Source organism: Amblyomma maculatum, chromosome 1 (genome assembly GCF_055883805.1).
Source record: "Amblyomma maculatum isolate TAMU_Amacu chromosome 1, ASM5588380v1, whole genome shotgun sequence".
In the NCBI taxonomy this organism is placed as follows: Eukaryota; Metazoa; Arthropoda; class Arachnida; order Ixodida; family Ixodidae; genus Amblyomma; species Amblyomma maculatum.
The window spans coordinates 194,552,213-194,573,052 of record NC_139344.1 but is presented as its reverse complement, the minus strand read 5'-3'; the positions used below and the strand labels follow the sequence as shown (position 1 = coordinate 194,573,052).

Below are 20,840 nucleotides of genomic sequence, written 5' to 3'. Positions count from 1 at the left end.
TGCAGACTGCGAAGCAGAAATTTAATGAACGTCGTACAAATTGACCATGTTTCGTCTTCGTCGATAGTTTTTTCTTCTTTTACACAGCGCCGCCCCCCCCCCCCCCCTTCCCCCTCCCCTCAAAAGAGCAAGATGCCTATTGAAAAAAGAAAAAGTTGGCGTGCACCGACGCCGTCCTCACGCGCGCAAAACCACTTTAGTGATTACAGCGCCCTTTACAACAGCTTTGGCTGGCTGCGCGCGCTCTGTTCTTGCGCGTGGCTATTTCAACTTCCCTGCGCATTCCTTGCTGGGCTTCCATGCTACTTGGCTACGGCTGGCTAGCTGCGGAGGCTTCGATAGCGTTTCGTTCTAGTTGCGTTGCCTTGCGCGTTGCCTTGCGCTTTGTTAGTTCATGTTGCGTTCGGCGGGATCGCAATGTGAGCTGCATTAAGTAGTTTATGTTGAGTAGAGCGGAGTGTGTGCACTAAGAATGGCGAAGCCGTGTGTGCAAAGCACAGTACGTAGTGTAGAGCAAATCAAGCAGGACGTGAAGAACGGCGATGTTAGGTGAGTGTGATGCTGCATCAGTGAGCGCGCAACGCCGACATCATTTGTTATTCTTGCTGCGTGCGCTGTGTTTGTTAAGGTATTATGCACGATTGTTCTTAGAATTTGCAAGCGATGTGTTAAAGCGTGACGCCGCGGAAGGCATGAATGCACTGTACTATTTTATAATTAGAACACAAGCGCAGTGGGCGATCTTGTACAGTGTTGTTCGCCAATGTCCTTACGCCGCTAAGCAATAGTGGCAGTTTGGCTCTATGAAGGCTTTGCGCGTGGCTTCTTTACGTGTAAGAGTGCAAAATGCTAGCAATCGTATTTTGTTATAAGGACGAAAAAGGACGTAACTTTGTTATTTATTGTTTGACATGGCGATCACTTTTGTGATGAATCGGGACCATTCCTAGCAACATTGCGCGGTTGACCGCTTTGGCGTTGCGTTAACTACGCTAAAGGAGCTAACGAATTCCTTTTCATGCCAGAAGCGATCGCGAAAGATTTTATGTGTATTGCAACAGAAAGGTGTTAAATGCAGTTAGGCGCAATGGTGCCACTCAAAAAGGATCGTTCAGAAAGGTAAACAAGCTCTAAAGACGCACCCTCCGGTTTTTCTTTTCATGTGAAGCCATTGGCTTTTTCGACGAATTGCAATCGTTTGTACACGGTCCGGGGAATACCTTCAGTTATAATCTTCACAGCGTACTGAGAATCGTTTCGTTTGCGTACATCTTTGTATGGAACAGTTTGATCCTGGTCACCCTGCTTCATCTTTCTCGCGCTACTGGTGTGGTCTCTGACCCGTGCCGCGTTGCTGTTTGCTGTTGTGCGTTATAACGTTTTTAGCGCGTACCATTTTTGTAACTGCAGAGCTTGTCCGATGTAGGGATAGATTGTAACAAGAGGCGCTAGCTTCGTTTGCTTTGGAGCGCATGCGTCACGCAAAATTGTACCCGTTGCCTATCGGTCTGCTCACATTTATTTGAGTTTTTGGCGCATGCGGTCTTGCAGTTCGCTTCTTATACCTACGCTTTACCGCTACGCTTACTAAAAAACTTGTGATTCTATATCACACAAAAGCCAAGGCTAGTCGTCGCTCAAGAGCTTTTCCTTGTGTAATTTATCGCGTACATGTATGCACCTGCGGTGCCCTTGCAGGCAGTTTAAAATTAAGAAAACAAACGAAATATTTAAAATGCGCCATTTACCACGGAACATTTTCTGTAATGTTGCCTCATAAGGGTATACACTGTTAAAAATGGGGCAGGTGCTGGAAAGTTGAAAAAGTCAAGTTTTGGCAATGGCAAAGAGTTCAAGTGAAAATGCTGTGCCCAGAGAGTTACAAGCATTGTACCTCTAGCAAAATTTAATTGGAAGGTGTATTTCGGCAGACGTGTTTTACAGCGGGTGTGAATGCCACTAACTAGTAAAGACAAGGGAACATTGGTGCATTGAAACATGTTGGATTCATAAGTTCATTGTGATCCCGTTTTTTTAGAATGGAATAATATGAATTTTTTCAAGCTGAAATGTTGAGATCAGTGTTCATGTAAATTTGTTTTGTGGTCCAACAGAGAATGCAGGTAGATACCTTCATATCTACTTGTTAGTATCTACCTGCTTGCTTTGGTGCTTGGTTAAAGGAGTGAGCTAAAATATATATCCAGTACTCACTTAATGCGCACTTTGTGTGGTGTCAGGAATGTAGTAAAAGGACAGTCAGTTGAAATATGACATCTTTGCACCTATGCTGCCACCTGCTTTGCAATAGCTTTTTGGTAACCTTTGGATAAGTAGGGGTATGCCAAGAGCACCTGCAGTATGTCACTGTTCATGTATAAAGTGCCTTCACTTATATGAAATTAAAAAGTGCAACGGCTGTGCTAGTTTCCAGTTTGCTTGTGCAGAAACAGTCCTTAGGTGCACATTGATTTGGATGCAGGCATTACTACCAATACTTCTTTCAAGCCACTGCCTGCTTCAGAATTTCCTACATCTGTGAAGCCATTAGCTTCACAGATTTAGTTCACTTGTCCACTGTGCCAGCTTTGTGCCTGCTTGCACTGATGTCATTATTACCCAGTGGACATTGTTTCTTAAAAGATAGGGAGAAAACTGTAGTTGAGTCTTCATTGTTATGTTACTGATTTGTATACGGTACTACTGCCATTTTCACAAGTTTCTGTCTCTGTGTGTAATGTTAGCACTTGAAAGATGTTAGAGATTGAGAGATCTGTCTTCTGGTGTCCTTGATAAAAAAAAAAAAAAAAAAAAAAAAAAAAAAAAAAAAAAAAAACACACAACGCTTTAAATGAGGCAGTTCTGTGTTTGGTACTTTTTAAAACAAAGTTGTAAACAAGACAGTCTCGTCCAGGGTGCTAAAAGCATTGAATAATGGCCCATTACACATTTTTTCCTATGCGCAGTGTTTCAGTCATGGGCCAAAACAAAGACCTCATGTGTAGTTCCACATAAAATTTGGTTTGCATTTGACGCAGTCCTAATTTCATCACTGGATCCTTGTTTTCTTTTGCAGTGATGAGCAAGTTGCAGAGCCTCCTCGGAAGGAGGGCAAGGAAGGGGGCGGCAAGCACAAGAAGCGCAAACATAAACACAAGCACAAGCATCACCATGGCTCATCCAAAGACAAGAGCAGCAAGCGAAAGTCAAGCAGCAGTAGCAAACCAGCCCTCCCTATGGATACAGAGAGCAATCAAACAGATCTTCAAGTCAGCAACATGAACCTTGAAGAGCTGGAACAGCAGAAGGCAATTCTCCAGGCCAAGTTGTATACTCTTGTTCCGAGTGACTATGGAAGTTCAGATGAAGAAGTTCACAAAAGCAAGAAGTCTAAGGTGTCATCCAGCAAAAGCCATGAGAGCAGTAGCAAAAAGTCTCACACATTGTCATTGGACAACAAGGCTGAACGGGAAGGAAAAAGCCGAGATCATTCTCGCTCAGAGCATCGTAAGGAAAGGGATGGCTCTCCTCATTTGAGCAGGTTTGTTAACTGAATTCTCATTCAATCACTAGCAGGTGCATGTGCACCGGTTGGTTTCCTGCTAAAGTTTACATGTGTTAATGAAATGCCTTACTGTTTATCATATTTTATTGTCACTTTTCAAACATGCTTGCCTTTGTTTTTTCTTTTTGGAACAGAGAGTGCATTTATAACCTCTGTGAGGCCTTTTTGTTTTTTTTTCTTTCAGGTAGATTTCAGCAAAAAGTAAAGTCTGCACTCGAAAATTGTTTTTGCATTTGGATGGTTTATTCTGTTGCAGGTTTGCATGCATCTTCATTCTTGTATCATGTCTATTAAAATGCAGGCTGTCATTTGTCAAAGGTTTGCATATTATTTGTTTTTGCAATGTATTCATGCCATAGGCAGTCATAATTGTGTTGTCCGACATACGACGACTCCAGTGCCGCTTAAATCGCATACAGAGTGTGTCATTAACTAAGTTGCACAGATTTTGTTAAAACTATAACTGATGTTACTAAAATAGTTTGAAATATAATAAAATGAATGAATAAATAAATAAACCCAATGTCATTTACCGTGGATACCAACAACCGTCCTCGCTTATAGCAGTGCTGCTGATGGCAGCACTGCTACAAGTATGGCACGGCGTCTTTGATTGTGTGGATTTATGTTTTGAACGCATTTTAAAAGTGAATAAAAAAAGATTAAAGAATAAAAGTAGCTGTAATTTATTAAAAGAGGAGAAAGTGGCTGCCTTAAGTTGATATAGACACAAAGTCTGTATGATGTTGTGGCATTGTCATAAAATGTAGTATATTCACTTCAGATGCTTCAAACAGATGAAATATTAGTAGCAACGAAAGGGCACAGTAAAACCTGACTTTTCTGATGAATTTAATGTACAAATTCCTGGTTGAACTGCAAGTCCTTCCCTTGATACTGCCAACGAGTGGTCTGTTGTACCAGAGCATGCCAATATTTTTATACTCATCTCCGGGAGTACACTGTCCCTTTAAGCTGGGACATCTATGATGAAAACTTCCAGAGAACTTGTGAAGTGGTACCACCTTGGTGAGGTTGTGGTGATGTGTATATGCTGGGCAGGTTTGTATTTCAAGAGTTTTATTGCTCGTTGTGTCTAGTAACAAAGAGGTTTCATCCATTGTAGCCTTGTAAAGCCAGTGTGTCCTGAAAACTCTAGAGGTAGCCAAGTGCTTTCATGCAGCTGTTATGTGACCCCAAAGAAAAGCTGTTTAGTGGCATGCTGATTCCTCTCATGAAAATATAACATTAGAATGAAATGCTGCACATCATGTCGTGTGACAGCTTGTGCAGAGAGATGGTGGGACATGTGGAACCGTAGGTGACCGTGATGGCTTGTGGGCAGAGTCGGTAGACAGTATAGAAAAGCGTCATTTTCTTGTAGATCTCTTTTAACTCAGGAGATCGGGAGGCAGCAGGGATGGCAAGAAAAGTTGTGGCAGGAACTGCTTTGCAATATGTATTGGTGTCTTTTTGAGTGGCTGCTGGAATTGTGCACGGCCAAACTTTTTTGCACAGTCTACTTGGCTGCCACTGGCATTATTCCCTAGAGTGTGTACCACTGTCTAATGAGTAGTGGGGAACGTAAGCCCTCCTTTTTCAGCGTCCTCCCAGGAAGTCCAAAATGAAAATGCAGCCTTTTTAAATCTTAATGTTCGTTTCATTGAATTGTCGCTTGTTTTTCATTTTGATGGTAACTGATGTTGTTTAGTACCTCAGATTGGAACATGAGTAATTTCTTTGGCAGGAAAGCACATGCAGAAAAGTCTCAGATGGACCTCTCCCCCAGTCCAACACCAAAGCGGTCTGCTCAAAAAAGAGAAAGTCCGTCCTCACGGCACCGGAAGAGCCCAAAAAGAAGCCCTTCAAGGCGAAGCTCACCGCTTCGTAAATCTCCATCACGGAAATCGTCACCTAGCCGAAAAATCTCCCCCAACCGCAGGCTTTCTCCATCCCACAAGAGTGCTTCTCCAATCCGCAGGTCCTCTCCGTCCCGCAAGATGTCTCCCTTGCGAAGAGCCTCTCCTTCAAGAAGGGTGTCTCCTGTGTACAAAATTTCACCTCGGAAGCCGTCTCCTATACGCAGGGCATCCCCTCCACGTAAGGTGTCACCTTCCTGGAGAGCGTCACCTTCGCGGAGGGTGTCACCTCCTCGAAGGGTGTCACCCTCCCGGAGGGTTTCACCTCCTCGAAGGGTGTCGCCTCTTCGAAGGGTGTCACCACCGCGGAGGCTATCACCAGCTCGAAGGCCATCACCTATAAGAAAGGGATCGCCTTCACGTAAAGCCTCTCCTAGTCGGAAGAGCTCACCGTCTAGGAAAGCCTCGCCATCCAGGCGGTTGTCACCATCACGTTATCGAGCTGAGATTGAGCGGCGGCGATCGGTATCACCCAGGCGCAGTGGAGATCGTTATGTTCCGAGAAGTCCTTCACCTCGGCATGCTTCTCGGCGCTTGTCACCACCCAGGTAGGTAACATTGCAGTTGCTAGGTGGGTCTGCCTTATGCTGGGAGGCTCAACTGTATTTCATTATGATGCTCTCAGTGGCTATCGCACTGCTCTTTCATCCTGCTATGCAGTTTAAGAAGGTATGGTACTGTTGGCCGCAAACATCTACTGGACATGTTGTAGTTCTATCTCTGATCATAGTCATATGGTGTTGCTACCAGTTTGTAGAGCATGTACTATTGAGCTTAGTGTGACTTGCTACCAGCGAGCGTGTGGCCGCAGCACTTTCCAGACGCGTATTGTTGTACCAAGCGGCGCATGAAAACAAAGCGGAAAGGATTCCATTGCTCTGGCAGTCAGCTGCATACCCTGCGTCGTCTGCTTGATGCATACTGGAGTAGAGTGGTGGGTAATTGATGTTCATCGTACGAATAGGGCAACTATTGCTATTATGATGCAGTCAGAAAACGTAAAGCCTTGACCGCTTGGAGCCTTTGTTGCACGTTGAAATGGCACTGCATGGGAAATACAGGCTGCCCTGCCCCAAACTTGCTATCATGGGTGCAAGATGCAGGCATGATAAATGTCCATGATAGTAAACAGTCTCAATTGTGCCACATGCCTTGCGTTGTCACTCGAACATCGTCATGCACGCGCCGGCAATGTGATAATGCTTCAACCGCACGGAACACTTCGATATTGCCAGAGCAGAAGACGCAGGTGAGAACACTGGCATATGGAAGAGCAAAATCCTTCTTTGTTGTTTTAACTGGCTTCGCTTGTCGACTCCACTGTGTTTCCAGGAAGCGCTGCCACCGCGCTGCTGGGTTTTGCAAGTCATATTGAGCGCAATAGTATATCTCCTCCTACCTTTATATATATGTCAGGAAATTAGGGCGCGCAATTATGCTGGAATAACTTTTTTTTTCCGCACACTTGCATCCTGTAAGCTTTTGCTGCTGATGGCAACCTGACAAAACAAACTCGAATTCCTTATTCATCCTTTCAGCCAAATATTCATTTACTATTAAGAGGTACACGAACATATTTGATTTGTTTTAAATAATTGCAAACGTGTACTATGTGATACAGTCAGTGATTTAAGTAGGAAGACATTTGATTTGCTTTTCGAAAAGTTTTATTATGTGCACACCCCTACTTGTCATGCTGCATTCCCCAAACCTGCTTGCTAGTATGTAAAGGTGTCATTTCAGTCCTCAGAAGCCTTTTTTTTTTTTTTTTTTTTTTTTAATCCTTACCCTTAGCACCACAAACAAGCTGCCCTTACCGCACCAGTTTATATATATATATATATATATATATATATATATATATATATATATATATATATATATATATATATATATATATATATATATATATATATATATATATATATACTTTACTTTGCCCTCTTTACACATAGGCACTTCAAAGAAGCCATAATGGCAAGTGACTGTCACTGTATTCTAGCTCTTGATGTTGTGTGCTCCCATGTTTGGCCCACTTGCATTTTTACACATATATGCGGTTGGCTGCTGAACATTTTGTGACCAGGATTTGTCAAAATTTTTGATGTAGTAGTTGGGAAGTTATGATCTCTGCTAATGTATTAACTAGGAGACAAGTAAGGTGACTCAGTAGAACACTTTTATTGCTTGCTATTATGAGCACATGGACCGGGAGCTTATCAACAAGGCTTTGTTATTCTAGTAAAATATAGAACAATGAAGACCCATTTTATATAGTATGCAGGTTGTATGTGGCTTGTGTGAGTTCTATACAGGGAAGTTTTTTTATTGATTCCAAATAAGTATAATCTTCTTACATAAAACATTGCTTTTCATTCAAAACATTGCTTTTTGTGCTTCTCGGCATTTCTTTGAATATATGGCTTGGACTATGGTTGAATCGAGAACAATTTAAAAACACTGCATTGGGTACAACCCGGTGTTGTCCAAATAGTGATGGGGCACTCCTGTATTGGTGATGTACACTTCTTTGAAACCACTTATAAATTCAGGGCTTCATACTTTAGTGTTTTAAAGAAGTTTACTTTTGCATATATCCTGTGTTATTTTGATGATGTTAAGGATGTGGCAGGTTATCACCATCATTGCCACTTTCCAGCAACTGTTCTCATGTACACGCAAGTGCTGAAGCTACCATCCTTATTACTTTTGAAAGTATACAGATATTTGATAGGGGAGCACAGTGTGTGTGATGTTAGCAAGAAATCACGTGGAATCACGGGGCTGATCTTGTGCATTGTGCACTTTAACAGGAACAGTGGCCGGGAAACCAGCAGGGATCCTAATCGAGATGTCCGCCGTGACAGTCGTGAGGCTGGACGAGAACGAAGTCCATGGCGAGCTAGGCCCCGGAGCCCACTGCGGCGCAGAAGTGGACACTCACGTAGTCCTCGCAGAGATTTTCGGTCGCTGGCTCAACGGAGTCGCTCTCCTCATGGAATGAGCAGGTTGGTAAATGTTGACTCCTTATGTTTTTTTCTTAGAAGGAGAATCTTCATTTTAAACCCTTGTGAGTATTCAGACTTCATACTCTTATGGAATAAAAATTTTCCTGGTGGCTTCAACCTCTAAAGGCCAACTGCAACGAAATTTAACTCTGGCTACAATGCTTTAGTTTTGCGATTGGTGAATCCTGAAATTAATTGTAACGAGGTTTTACGCTTTTTGGCAGAAAATGTCTGTGGGTTAAAAGCGTTTTAAAAGCTGTGTAGAACACGATGCGTGTATGCACCCGGTGTTGTGTTGTGGAGTTTGGCAACTTGGTGGGTATGGCATAGAAAGAGGTGCTCTAGAACTGCCCTCAAGCCCTTCGTGTCCCTTGTGGGCGTACGAGCTATGGACAGCGTGAAGTAAAAAAAGCTGGAGGGCTGAAACGTGGCTTGGAATTCATAGGTTTGTTACAGTGGCGAATTTTTTGTAATTTCTATAGCGATTACCATGCTGGAACGCCAGAATGCTGCATAGCTGTCCATGGCACGAAAGTGCGTGGCGGATAAGAGCGCATGTTTTGCATGCGCTTCAGAAGCGTAGCAAGCATAGGGCAGACCAAATTGTAGTCCATGTTGGTTGGCGTTTGCTCACAGTGCTTATGTTCATGAAATCAGAATTCACGTCTCTCACAGTACGTGAAACTGACAGCGTAGGTGGGCTCCTGCCACGGAGTCACTCAGTGCTACGTGTACATGAAATGGGGGCTGCCAGAGGCGTTTACGTAATATTTGTGCTTGTCTTTCTTGCCGGCAGTTTTATCTTCAGAGCTGTGCGCTATTTGCTTCACTTTCCAAGGCCTTCAGCTTGTTGCTCAAATAGTTGCCGCCTTGTGGGCTCTACTGCATACTCAGATAGGCACATCACAAGTAGGCACAATTGTTGTAGAAAAATGTTGTAAGCTGAGATTTCAGCATGTATGGTCAGAGGGTCGTCCAATGGGGGTACTTGCATGTTTGTACGGCACACCTGCTGCAGTGCCTCACTGCAGTGAAAGGCATCCACTGTCATCAACAGAACATATCAAAATCATTCTCTTGTATCTTAAGGCATCTTTATTGAGCTGCCACAGTAGTGAAAGCATAGTTTCTGTTGACAAAGCCATAATGTTGAAGCCTCGATTGAATCAAGGGTGGCTGTTTGTTCCAGGAGTAACTTGCTGGGAGCTTTTGTGCTCATAGATCCACGTCAGTATACTTGATGATGGCTGTTTGAAGTTACCTGGATTTTTTGGGGAGAGTGTAATTCTGTTCCCTCGTATGTACAGCACCACCAATTCTGGTTACATCTCAGCATGCTTGACAGCTTTCTAGCTCATGATTTTAGCTCATTAACATCTTAATATTGGACTTAAACCATAGCACACACACACAGATGGTCATAAATCATTTGCCTGCTGTTAATGTAGTTCATGAAGCAAAAAAGAAAAGTAAAGAAGGCACCGAATTTTTACTTGCATGTTTTATTCTTTAAAATGATGCATTGGACATCAGTATACTAGGACCCACCCGTGATATTTGCCTGCGCCTGCTAGGTGATTTATAACTAAATTTTTTCTTTATGCTCTTTTAGTTTTGGTTTCGTATGCCGAACGATGGCTGTGATAGGTTTTTGGCATTTAGGTCACGTGAGGCATGAGAAAAATGGCAGTATAGCTGTTGATACATCGTTTATCGTCATTCCAGCTCATGAAGCAGGCTGGCTTAAGTGTTGTAGTAAGTTGTAACTATGTATTGGCGATTACACTGCAGTTATTTTTGTGTGTGTCTCGTGTGGCTTAACTACTCATCACAGCTGTCATTTGGTTGGTGAAACAAAAACAGAAATGGCATCAAGGAAGAAATTTGGTTGTAAATTACTTAGCAGTTGTAGATGAATACCATGGAGTTAATGTTAATGAATGCCGTACATTTTAATGTCGGACACATCAGTTCAGTGAAGACGCCCAGCCAAGTTGGGTATCTGTAGCCCTTTAAAGGCTGCGAGGTGTTCGGTCGGTTGTCATTGCACATACAGATGGTAACCTCCACAGAACCAATATGATCAGCCACTCTAATCGCACTGATATCTGTTCTCACCAAGTGCCTTACTTTGGCTGCTTGGGGGCACTGCTTGACGGGAAGTTGTGATGATGTGCTTTTGAGAGCGCCTGCCTTTAAGTTTGCCTCTTTCTACCTTTCACTAAATTGCTTTTGCCATGCTCAGTTTTGTTGCAGCCAGTGTGCAGATGATGACAAAGCAATGGAGGGATGGGGTTAGAAAGCAATGGGTGTTAGGTGCTGAAAATGAAGGTGGAGCTCCAGCTGTGCAGCTTACCAGCAGTAGTATAGTACTGAAAAAAAAAAAAAAAAAAAAAAAAAAAAAAAATTCTGGGTGAAAGGAAGTGTGAGGCAGTGTGCTGTGGGCAGTGTTCATGTGTGGGAAGTGAAATCTGCAGGGAATTGAGATGGAAACTGTGCTGTAAAGGAGTGTGTTATTCTTTTTAAGGGGGCTTGTACTTTTATTAATGCGAAAGCATCGATAGGCTGTGTTGGTGAGGCCAAGTCATGGACGCAAAGAGTGAAGCCAGGATGATTCACCTGTCCACAGAGAAAGTTACAGATACCGCACGGTTCCTTTCCTGTAAACTAACGACCAATGCGCTATGTAAAAAAAACAAAATAGTAAAGGCTATGTAAAAAAAAATACTGGGGATGTTAATCAGTAATAGTACTATTAAAATAATAAAAATAATGGTAGTTAATGGTATTTGTAAATAAACAAAGATAACAAATAAGCATAAATAAAATAGAGTAAATATAAAAATGAAAAATCAAGAAATTCAAAGTAAATTCAGATAGCATAAAATAATAAACACATTAAAAAGTAAAAGGTAAAGATTGCAAGAACTACATGGCAGGAGTGCTAATGCTCTCGCATTCTCCCAATGGAGTCTCTGCAGTGACCCCTATATCCCAACTTGAAATGGATTTAACTGCCTGGGACACAATGCCATTTGCCGATTGCCTACATGCAAATTGCAATGGTTGTGATGCTTTTGTTGACAATGAATGAATATTACATATTAGTAATATTGTTACAAGTGGCTTTATTGCATTGCGCAACTTTTTTTTGTTATCGGCTTTGTATAGCAGCTGTTCCTAATAAAAAAAAAGTTTTTCCAAGCAATATTGATTTTCTTGGTAGGGACTAGCGAAAAGGCTGCTTATTATTAATATGCTGAAACATTAAGCATTATCTAATGAGGACCTGCATGAATTCATTGTGCATTACAGGAATGACGACCGAGGGAGGCATGGTCGGGATCACTGGGATCGCAGAGATGACAGGGGGCGCCATATGAACAGCTCTAGAAAGAAGCTGAAATCACCTTCCTCTTCATCGGATGAGTAAGTGACACTAAACAATACTGCACTCAGGGTAATTTATGCATAGCACATTGTTTTTCTGCTGTGGCTATGCAGTTAGGCAGTAATTGGGCTGCTTAGCCACCAATGCAGCTTTCAGTTTGACCATGTAAAGTTTCGTGCTGCAGGTAGAAAACTGATTTACAATGGGGAACCCAGTGCTCGTGGAGACCAGGCAAATAAAGGACTGTAGCACTTTAGGTGCATGCACGAGTGACATTTAAAAAAGATGATTTCCCTATGCAGCCCGGCAGGCTTACATACTCTGATTGCAGCACTATTACAGCTAAAAGGCGATAGATAATCTGAACTTGGTTAACTTAAAATCCTCAGCAATTCGAAGAATTTTTGTGGTCCCTTAATTTTTAATGTAAAATTGACTGAATAATTCGAAGTGACGGTGCGCACCAGCTCGGGTAATTTCAACACATGGCTGCTATGCGGGTCTGCCCAATTACAGTTTCACTTCAAACCCGTGATGCGACAGCCCCTCAGAGCCATGAGGCAGCATTGTAGAGGGATGCCGAAGCTCTATGTGCTGGATGAGTGGCTGGTAGTATGATCTCTGTGGCAGTGCCCATAACAGGACGCGTGACGCTCCATGCATCGAGAAAAGTAAATTAGTACCGTATGTTTGGTTTTAAAAAAATTCAAGTTCCGCACTCGTTACCCGGCTTGTTCATGCAAAGGGACAGAACACTGGCCAAAATATGTCATGAGATTATGGTGGAGATGAAAAGATCTTGCCTCATATAGTACAGACCGAGCACTACAATATCAAAGAAAAGAGGCTTTACAATTTTAATTTGCCATTGAAAATCTCATAAAAACAACCGAGGCGCTATTTAGCGGAGAAACCCTAGTGCTTTCAGTGTAGCCCCCTACGTGACTACATGTCAGCAAAATATCGCTGATTTTCGTAACTGCACATAGTTCTTTTTTCTTTGAGGAGTGCTTGTCATCATTTATTATATTTTGTGCTCTCTCCAGTGTGTCCCTAAATAAAAACCACCCCTGCTTTCGCACCGCGAGATGTATGCTTTCAGGTCTTGCCACTAGATGGCGCCACAGTGCTTGCAATTTCGTGAATTTAAGCAAATAGTACCCCGCCGGGGTGGCGCAGTGGTTAGGGCGCTCGACTACTGTGCCCAAGGACGCGGGATCAAATCCCAGCCTCGGCGGCCGCTTTTCGGTGGAGGTGAAAAGCTAGGCGCCTGTGTGCTGTGCGATGTCAGCGCACGTTAAAGAACCCCAGGTGGTCGAATTTTCCGGAGTCCTCCACTATGGCGTCTCTCATAGCCTGAGTCGCTTTGGGACGTTAAAAACCTCATAACCTAACCTAACCTAACCTAAGCAAATAGTGCCCATTAAAACTTTCTTCGACGAGGCATGCGTTATTGTGCCATAACAGCATTGAATGTGAAACTGAAAAGGACGTTACTCTGCGCAAAAAATGTCTGATTACTGTCTGGTGAGTGAAAGTTATATTTGTTTTCGGTATGTCTTTTTTGTCGACCACCAGTCGTCATTGCGGTCGCTGCTCATGGTTTCCAGCATTGGACTACATAAAAACGGGCGCACGCATTGATCGAAAAATTCTCTGTAAAAATTTTCTACAGCGTTTGTAACAAAACCGTTATGGAATCGACCCCGCCGTGGTGGCGCAGCGGTTACGGCATTCGACTACTGTTCTCAAGGACGCGTGATCGAATCTCGGCCTCGGCGGCCGCTTTTCGATGGAGGCGAAAAGCCCGTGTGCTGTGCGATGTCAGTGTACGTTAAAGAACCCCAAGTGGTCGAAATATCCGCAGTCCTCCACTACGCCGTCTTTCATAGCGTGAGTTGCTGTGAGACGTTAAACCCCACAAACCAACCAACCGTTATGGAATCGAACATTTTAGACATCAATCTTTCCACTGTGGCGAAAAACAATTGAGACCTAAATTCCAGTGTTCTGTCCCTTTAATCGCTGTTTGGGATGAGTGTAACATAGCATGAGAACAAACTCCTGATTTCTCTGGTGCATGCTTCGTGGCAAAATTCGAAACTGCAGAACCATTCTGTTTGCCGGTAGTCAGTCAGTCTGCAGGCAACTGTAGAAGAGTAGAATGCAGTTTTTCCATTTTTGACCTCCATTGGCTTTATATACCACTGTCTTTGTGGTCGCACCATTATGCCTTTGTTGCTCTGCGGTGCACGCGCCATGATGCCACCCAATGGGAAACTAAAACACGTGATGGTGGCGGGATGAAGTGGCGGGGTCGACATAGCATTTCGATTCGGCCTCTTTTTTTGTTCTTCCTGGACACCAAAGAGCTACAAGCTTGGGTGTCAACTTTTGTGTGGCTAAATAATACAGGCAAGTTCATTCAATAAAGGCAGTGCAAAAAAATGTTTCGCCTGTGCCCCCCACCCTTTTCTTCTTGCTGTGCTCGGATTAATTGGAATATTTTTTGTTGTCCCAGTGACTTTGAACTGGAGAGGTTTTACTGTATCTCTGGTTATCTTTCTGCATCATGTGATGCATGTGCAATAATGCTGATTACTGTGCAGATAGCAAGGAATGCCTTTGCTTTTTTTTTTTTTTTGTTATTTGCCACATGCAGTGCCATATCGGCCAAAAATTTATGCTCCCGGCAGTAAGTCTCTCAAATGGAATTTTTCTGTATCCATGAGGAATTGAAGTCACTCAAAATATAAAAGCAACTTGGTGATTCAACGTCAGTACTGTGTGTCTCTCCTTTTTTTTCTTTTTTTTTGCTCAGAACTCCTGCACTCTTTGTCATTTCCAGGCGAGACAAAAGCTTCATACATCTTTACAGTTCAGCAGCAGTGGCACCCGTTTGAATGGATGCTGCCACATTGCCGTAATGCAAGGTGGTTCGAAGCACATGCTATTTCATAAAGCACATGCTATTTCAGAAAAATAGCGTCTGTTGTTAACTTTAATACAATATGCAAAGCGTGCCTTGAGTTTTGCGCATGTGCGTTTTGATGCTCCAGACCTTGGGGCCCTGTATTCTAAAGCACCAAAAATTATGGAAGTGGAGAGTTTGAAGAGTAAAAAAAACAACAACAAAAAAAAAAAACATGCTCGCTGCATTTGAAATAGAATTAATTATATCTTAGTGTTATGGCCAACTTAACCGTGGTTGCTGCTAACTGAGTTTATCCGACTTAGCCGCGATTCACTGTTGTTACATAGCTCGCCGCCATTCTCAATTATAGAAATTATTGCCTACTATAACGAAGCTGCATTTGCAAATATCTTGTTTGTAACACTTCTCTGGAGTGTCGTCCAATGGCGGCACTTCTTGCACTTCTGTGAAGACTTTTCGTGCCGGCCACGCCTCCTACAAGCTGTCCGTGCCAACGATAGGGTGGATCCTTTGCGGCAGCTTCAGAAGGGTGTGCAAAAATGTGTTACTTTAATAAGCTGAATGTAAAAAATTAACCCTTGTGGAGGATCACTGACCTGACAAATTGCTGTTATGAGCAGTAACTGCGTACAAGCAAGCTCCTGCAGGCAGTAAGCTGCCACCAGTGCGGTGATGCTCATCTGGTCTCCTTGTATGTTAGTTTCGCTGGTAAGGTGTCATTGTAACAAATTTTTAAAATTTATTCATTTATTTGAGTACGTACAAATCGCCCCTCTGGGCATTAGAGTAAGTACTGGGGGTATGCAAAGGGAAAGGCAAAAGCACTGTGAACAGTACATTCATACAAAAGACCCAGCAACAATTCAGCTAAGAACAGTTAAGAATCATGTCATTCTTTTGTTATGAGAGAATGGGAATGACAGTGAAGCAGTTCCATGAATAGACCAACTACAGCACTGGTGAATCCCAAAGGACTGTCTGCGGTGGCTTCGATGTGAAACAGTCTAGGCGTGACATCAGAGCGCCATCATCGTCTCATGGCATCCAGTGCTGGAAGTGTTATGAATTTGCCATCTTAGTGGCATGATGCCACTGAGGCCAGACCTTTTGATGTTACACTCAACCGCGCGCCACACACACAATGCTGCAAAGAGGGGACGGGAGGGGGGGGGGGGGGGGGGGGACAGCATGAAATTGCTGCGCCGTAGGGCATACTTGAAGGCTGTTAAAAAGGGCACCGTTGGATGCCACTGTGGACGCTGCTTACTTTATGTGTTGTTCTTGAAACGTGATTGGTGAAAATTGTACCTTGTTGTCGCGGGCCAGCCCATGCGCTTTTCACACTCGGGTGCTGATGCGCATTTTCTGGTCGCAGACGCCCTCATAATCTAGTTTAGTGGTGTAACTGGAGTTTAATCAGCCATGTAACATGGGCTAACTGCGGTTTCGCTTAACCCATAACTCTGGTCAACAATATCCATGTGACAAGGGTATTACATTTGTGATTGTATCCTTGTTATGCAGGGGACTTATAACATGCTATTAGAAAAATATGCAAATAGCACTAGCATCTTTTTCAATGTAAAGTCTGTGTTAAGAGGTACAGTAGGGTGACTGACTGTATGGTGTAAAAATGTTCACCCAAGTGAGTGACTTGGCTTCCATACTCTGGTTTATTTTCCTGGAATTCTACATAAATTCCACTAAGCCTCAAATATTAGTCACTATTATTTGTGCTTGATTTGATTTGATCATTTATATACTTCACTTGTGCACCTGTGTTCTTTATCCAGTTTTGCTGTTCACTCTTGATTTACATTTTATTTGTATTTTTTGAGTCTAATACATACCTTGGACATCTGATAGGATTGAAGACATAGAAATCGAGGAAGATGAAGATGAAGAGAAGGTGATTGAACGGCAGCGACAGCAAAGGCAGGAGTTGCTTAAGGTATTATCAGCAAAATGTTTGTTTGAATTTCATTTGTGATATGTTTAAAAAAGGTGTGCGGCTTTCATGGTTGAGCATGCATGCGTCATAGCATTCATTAGGTTTTCTTGACATTATGTTCACACTGCCATCTTACAAATCTTAGAAATGATATTTGTGTATTGATTTTCAAAGGCATTTCATGTTTGCTTTCACACAGAATGCTCATATGATTAATCTCTTTCTTTATTTGTTTCTTTCCTTTACAAAAAGCTGAAGCAAAAGTTAAAGGCTACAATGCCTGACAAAGGCATTGGTGACAAAGGCTCAGGTGGTGCTTGGCAAAAAGGCAAAGAAATTTGTCAGAAGAAATTTGCACAAAAGCACTTGAAAATTTATACGCCTGTCACATAGGCACTTTTGATCGTTTTTAAGTCAATGAAAATCGAGCTCAATGTGGATGTCGCAATCGCCCACTACCCTGCTGTACCGCTTCTGTCGCGGTTGAGCTGTCATTGTCATCCTTGTTCCCAGACATCAGTCAAATATACCAACTAAATGTAAAGATTAATAAAATGGTTTACTAGAAAAACATACAATTTAAAAATTTATGCAATTTGAATTGCAAACCTATGGTCTAAGTCTCGGCACCACATGCAGGCATTGCTAGTGGTAAACAAACATGCGAGGCTTGAACACGCTTGCCAGTCCCCACACTTGCTGATCGCCTGGTGTCCTGGCTGCATGCACAATGGACGACACAACTGCTTCTCGTCTACAGAAGCTGCGGTCTGAAAAAGAACTTAGTTTTAATCAAGCGTGCATTTCAACTGATGGTCATGTATGATCATCGTGTGCACAGCGCCATCTCTTGTGTAGCGACCTAAATTGTCGATCGGAGTCGAGTGGGTACGTGTAGCATGATCCATCTCGACCGCACTTGAAACTTCAATCACAATCGTTATCAATTGCGATCCCAAGCGTCTGTGTGACAGCGGTATTACTTAGCGGTCATAAATACAAAGTTACACTGGACACATGAAAATTTCAAGGGATGGCAAAAAGTAAAACATGACTAATGAGTAACATAATAAGATGCAGTGTATATAACATTGCTAATTGTTTTGCAATAACCAAACATCAGAAAATCAGAAATGAAACCGGTCTATATATATGCTATAAATATTTGGTGGCACTTGGTGATAGTGCAGGTAAAGAAATGTAAAACACACATTCCCAGGTACAGAAGAAAGAACAGTGAATAATAGTACGTAAATTATGCACACGCAATGTCACACTTTAGTGATGGGGCTTTAAGAAAATTTTTGGCAGCTTGTTTGTTCAACATGATTCAATACAGAAGGGATCTGGGAGTCTATGTTGCCGGTTGTAGTGTGTTCTTGTAATTGCTGCTCTTCTGAGACCTGTGCGAAGAGAGTATTATGGACTTTGCTTTTGGGTTTGTGTAGTTATATAAAGCCTAATAGGCCTTATGTACTGCCCGGTTCCCAAAATATCTCAAGTGCGTTGAACCCGTATATATTGAACTATTGCTTACATTGAACACTGGAAGAGCAGTTTGAAAATCCTATGCAAAAGCATAGCAAGCACTACACTGTTGCCATGCAGGGAAGTTGGAATTTGGTGCAGTGCTGGCTATGCAGTGAAGCTAACCTGGCTGACTGATGGCCACAGACAGGTCGCCGCAGGCTTGCTATGCTCACCTTAATTCAACTGCTCGCCTAATAACCAACTGTACCTTAAAGAAGGACAGCGCTCTTGATGGGCCGAAACGCGCAAAAAAAAGTGACATTTTGAAAATAACATTTTGGGAACCTGCAGCCCATTTCCTAGATAGCAACTAATTTATTCACTCCCTGGGCAATTAACTCAACCTTATAAGGTGCTAACGAGCTGAATAAGTCCAATCTCCCCATTTTGTTTTCTCGTTTTTCACAAAACACAAATCTTTAACACAAATCTTTGACAGATTGCTAGTTTACAAGAATATCTTTACATCTAGAGCAGAAAAAGGAATAATTTTTATTGCAGCATGCTCCTGAGTGATTAAAAAAGTACAATGTTGAGAACAGATTTCTCGTTTTGCTCTTTCTAATTTTTTTTTAACTTTAATTTACATGGTTCATCAATCACTTTCCGTAGAGAATAATCCACCGATCAGAAAACTATTATTAGTATGTGGCTAGATAGTATATAGTATAAGGAATACAACGATGGAACTACATTTTTAATTAAGGCAATATTAGTCTCATTTTACAACTTGTTGAAGTTGAATGCAAGAAAAAGTGGTTTACGAGTCATTTAAATTGGGGCACGCAAAAAATATAGCAAGCATAAAATGAGAAATCTGTTCCCAACATTGTACAGTTTAATTACTCAGGAGCATGCTGCAATAAAGATTATTCCTTACCTGCTTTAGATGTGAAGATATCCTTGTAAACTAGCAAACTATCAAAAATTTGTTTTGAGAAAACAAGAACGAATGAACTGAGATGAGATTTATTTGGCTCATTTGCATCCTATAAAAGGAGTGAATGACCCAGGGAGTGAATAAATTAGTAGGTATGTAGGAGGATGGGTTGCAGATTTTCAAAACGTCTGACAAAAAGTTGCTTTTTTTTTTGTCTTTGCAATTTTTGGCACTTCAAGAGCCCTGTCTCCCCTTAATACGCTAGCCTAATTACAAAGCAAGTCTTCGATGCAATGCAGACTAGGCCTAGTGGCACCCGGCAAGTGGCACACTGCCAGTATTATGTCTAGCTGGCAGCTCATCGTTTCAGAACATGCATTCCTAGCATTGGTACACTGCACTCTTCTAGGTTGCAGATAAGCTTATCTGTTGCTATCGTTTACTAGTCAAGTTATTGATATGTCTAACTATTTTGCGATCTCCTTTGAGTTCAATAATCTGTCGTAGAATGCAATTGCAGTGTACTTGCTCTTTAAGAACTTTGAATATCCGTGAGATGGTTTTTAGAACGTAAGCTCTACTGTTTCCATGCCGAATCTCAAGGTCATCTGGCTCCAAACATTCAACCTTGAGCCCTTGTGCTTTGCAGCGAACATGTGTCGTGTAAAACTGCAACACACTGTCACGCTGTGCAGGAAACATAGTCAACCTCATCAATTTCCAACTGCAACACGTCCTCGCGCTGTGGAATCGATATCGTCTTATTTATAAAGTTTCATCTGCGCTGCTCCTTCATTTAACCTAGGTAAATACTCTATACACAAGCGCCATCTGGGCGAGGTCTGAGACCGTAGTGTTGGGCGAATCCACTAGGTGGCGTGGTGCACAGAAGCCATTCTGCACGGAAAAATTCAATAAATAGAATGATGGTATAGTTAACCAATCTAAAACAATAATAAAGATATAGGGGGAAAAATGAGCATGACAACAACTGCTACCACCCTATTTCAAAGGGAACGCTCCTATATTCCATCCATCCATCCTCACTGAAGACATAGGCAGCCTTGCCAGACAGGCTGCCGAGACCCCCGAACAATGAGAAGCCCACGATCCACAATTTAAGCAGCAGCAGCAACTATGGTTGCGGCCCATGGCTTGCGCTCGAGAGACTTGGCTCAAGAATACTTAAACCTCTACAATTTTTTATTTTGTGGAGATTTTTCTTCTTTTTTTTGTGTGTGTGTGTGCAGCCATGCCACTGATTCAATGTTACACTGAAATTGCCTTCAACTTAAATCTTACAACACCATGTTTTCCAGAGGTTGGGTGTTGAGAACCAAGTAGAAAGCAGTGGGTTTTCATCACCTGTGCACTCTCCAGGAAGCGGAACCCATACTCCGGACTCTGTTACCATTGATAACATGGTGAGGGATTTTTGGACTTTCTAAATTGTAAATTTTATGTAGTGCCACAAACCTCGGCAGTAAGTCTTCCACTCGAGTTTATTTCAACCTCGAGGAGATGGGATTAGGGTGTGGGCTACAATTTTTGTTGCCAGGTGTGTAACATTCCCCTTGTTTCCAGAATGTATTTTGGATTGGACATCAGCAACTTCCTCTCTTAAATAAAATTTGACAGGAATTTCAGCTGCTGTTCTCAGG

The 20,840-nt window shown here is 42.4% G+C and overlaps 1 protein-coding gene across 3 annotated transcripts in view; it reads left to right on the top strand.

Annotated features, from left to right (window-relative positions):
• The first annotated feature begins 303 nt into the window (after nucleotides 1-303).
• Nucleotides 304-20,840, top strand: part of Prp4k (Pre-mRNA processing factor 4 kinase) — an 84,412-nt gene continuing 63,875 nt past the window's right edge. The window contains exons 1-7 of one of the 3 annotated variants that reach the window (XR_014704165.1): nucleotides 304-549; nucleotides 3,077-3,541; nucleotides 5,313-6,032; nucleotides 8,298-8,492; nucleotides 11,808-11,921; nucleotides 16,685-16,769; nucleotides 20,499-20,603. Coding sequence is in view for 2 of the 3 variants with exons in the window: in XM_084589960.1 (XP_084446086.1) it covers nucleotides 473-549; nucleotides 3,077-3,541; nucleotides 5,313-6,032; nucleotides 8,298-8,492; nucleotides 11,808-11,921; nucleotides 16,685-16,769; nucleotides 20,499-20,603 (1,761 nt within the window). In the remaining variant the exon portion in view is untranslated. Of the gene's footprint in view, nucleotides 550-952; nucleotides 1,120-3,076; nucleotides 3,542-5,312; nucleotides 6,033-8,297; nucleotides 8,493-11,807; nucleotides 11,922-16,684; nucleotides 16,770-20,498; nucleotides 20,604-20,840 lie in introns of those variants that run through there. The other 2 variants (XM_084589960.1, XM_084589961.1) reach the window with 2 other exon arrangements.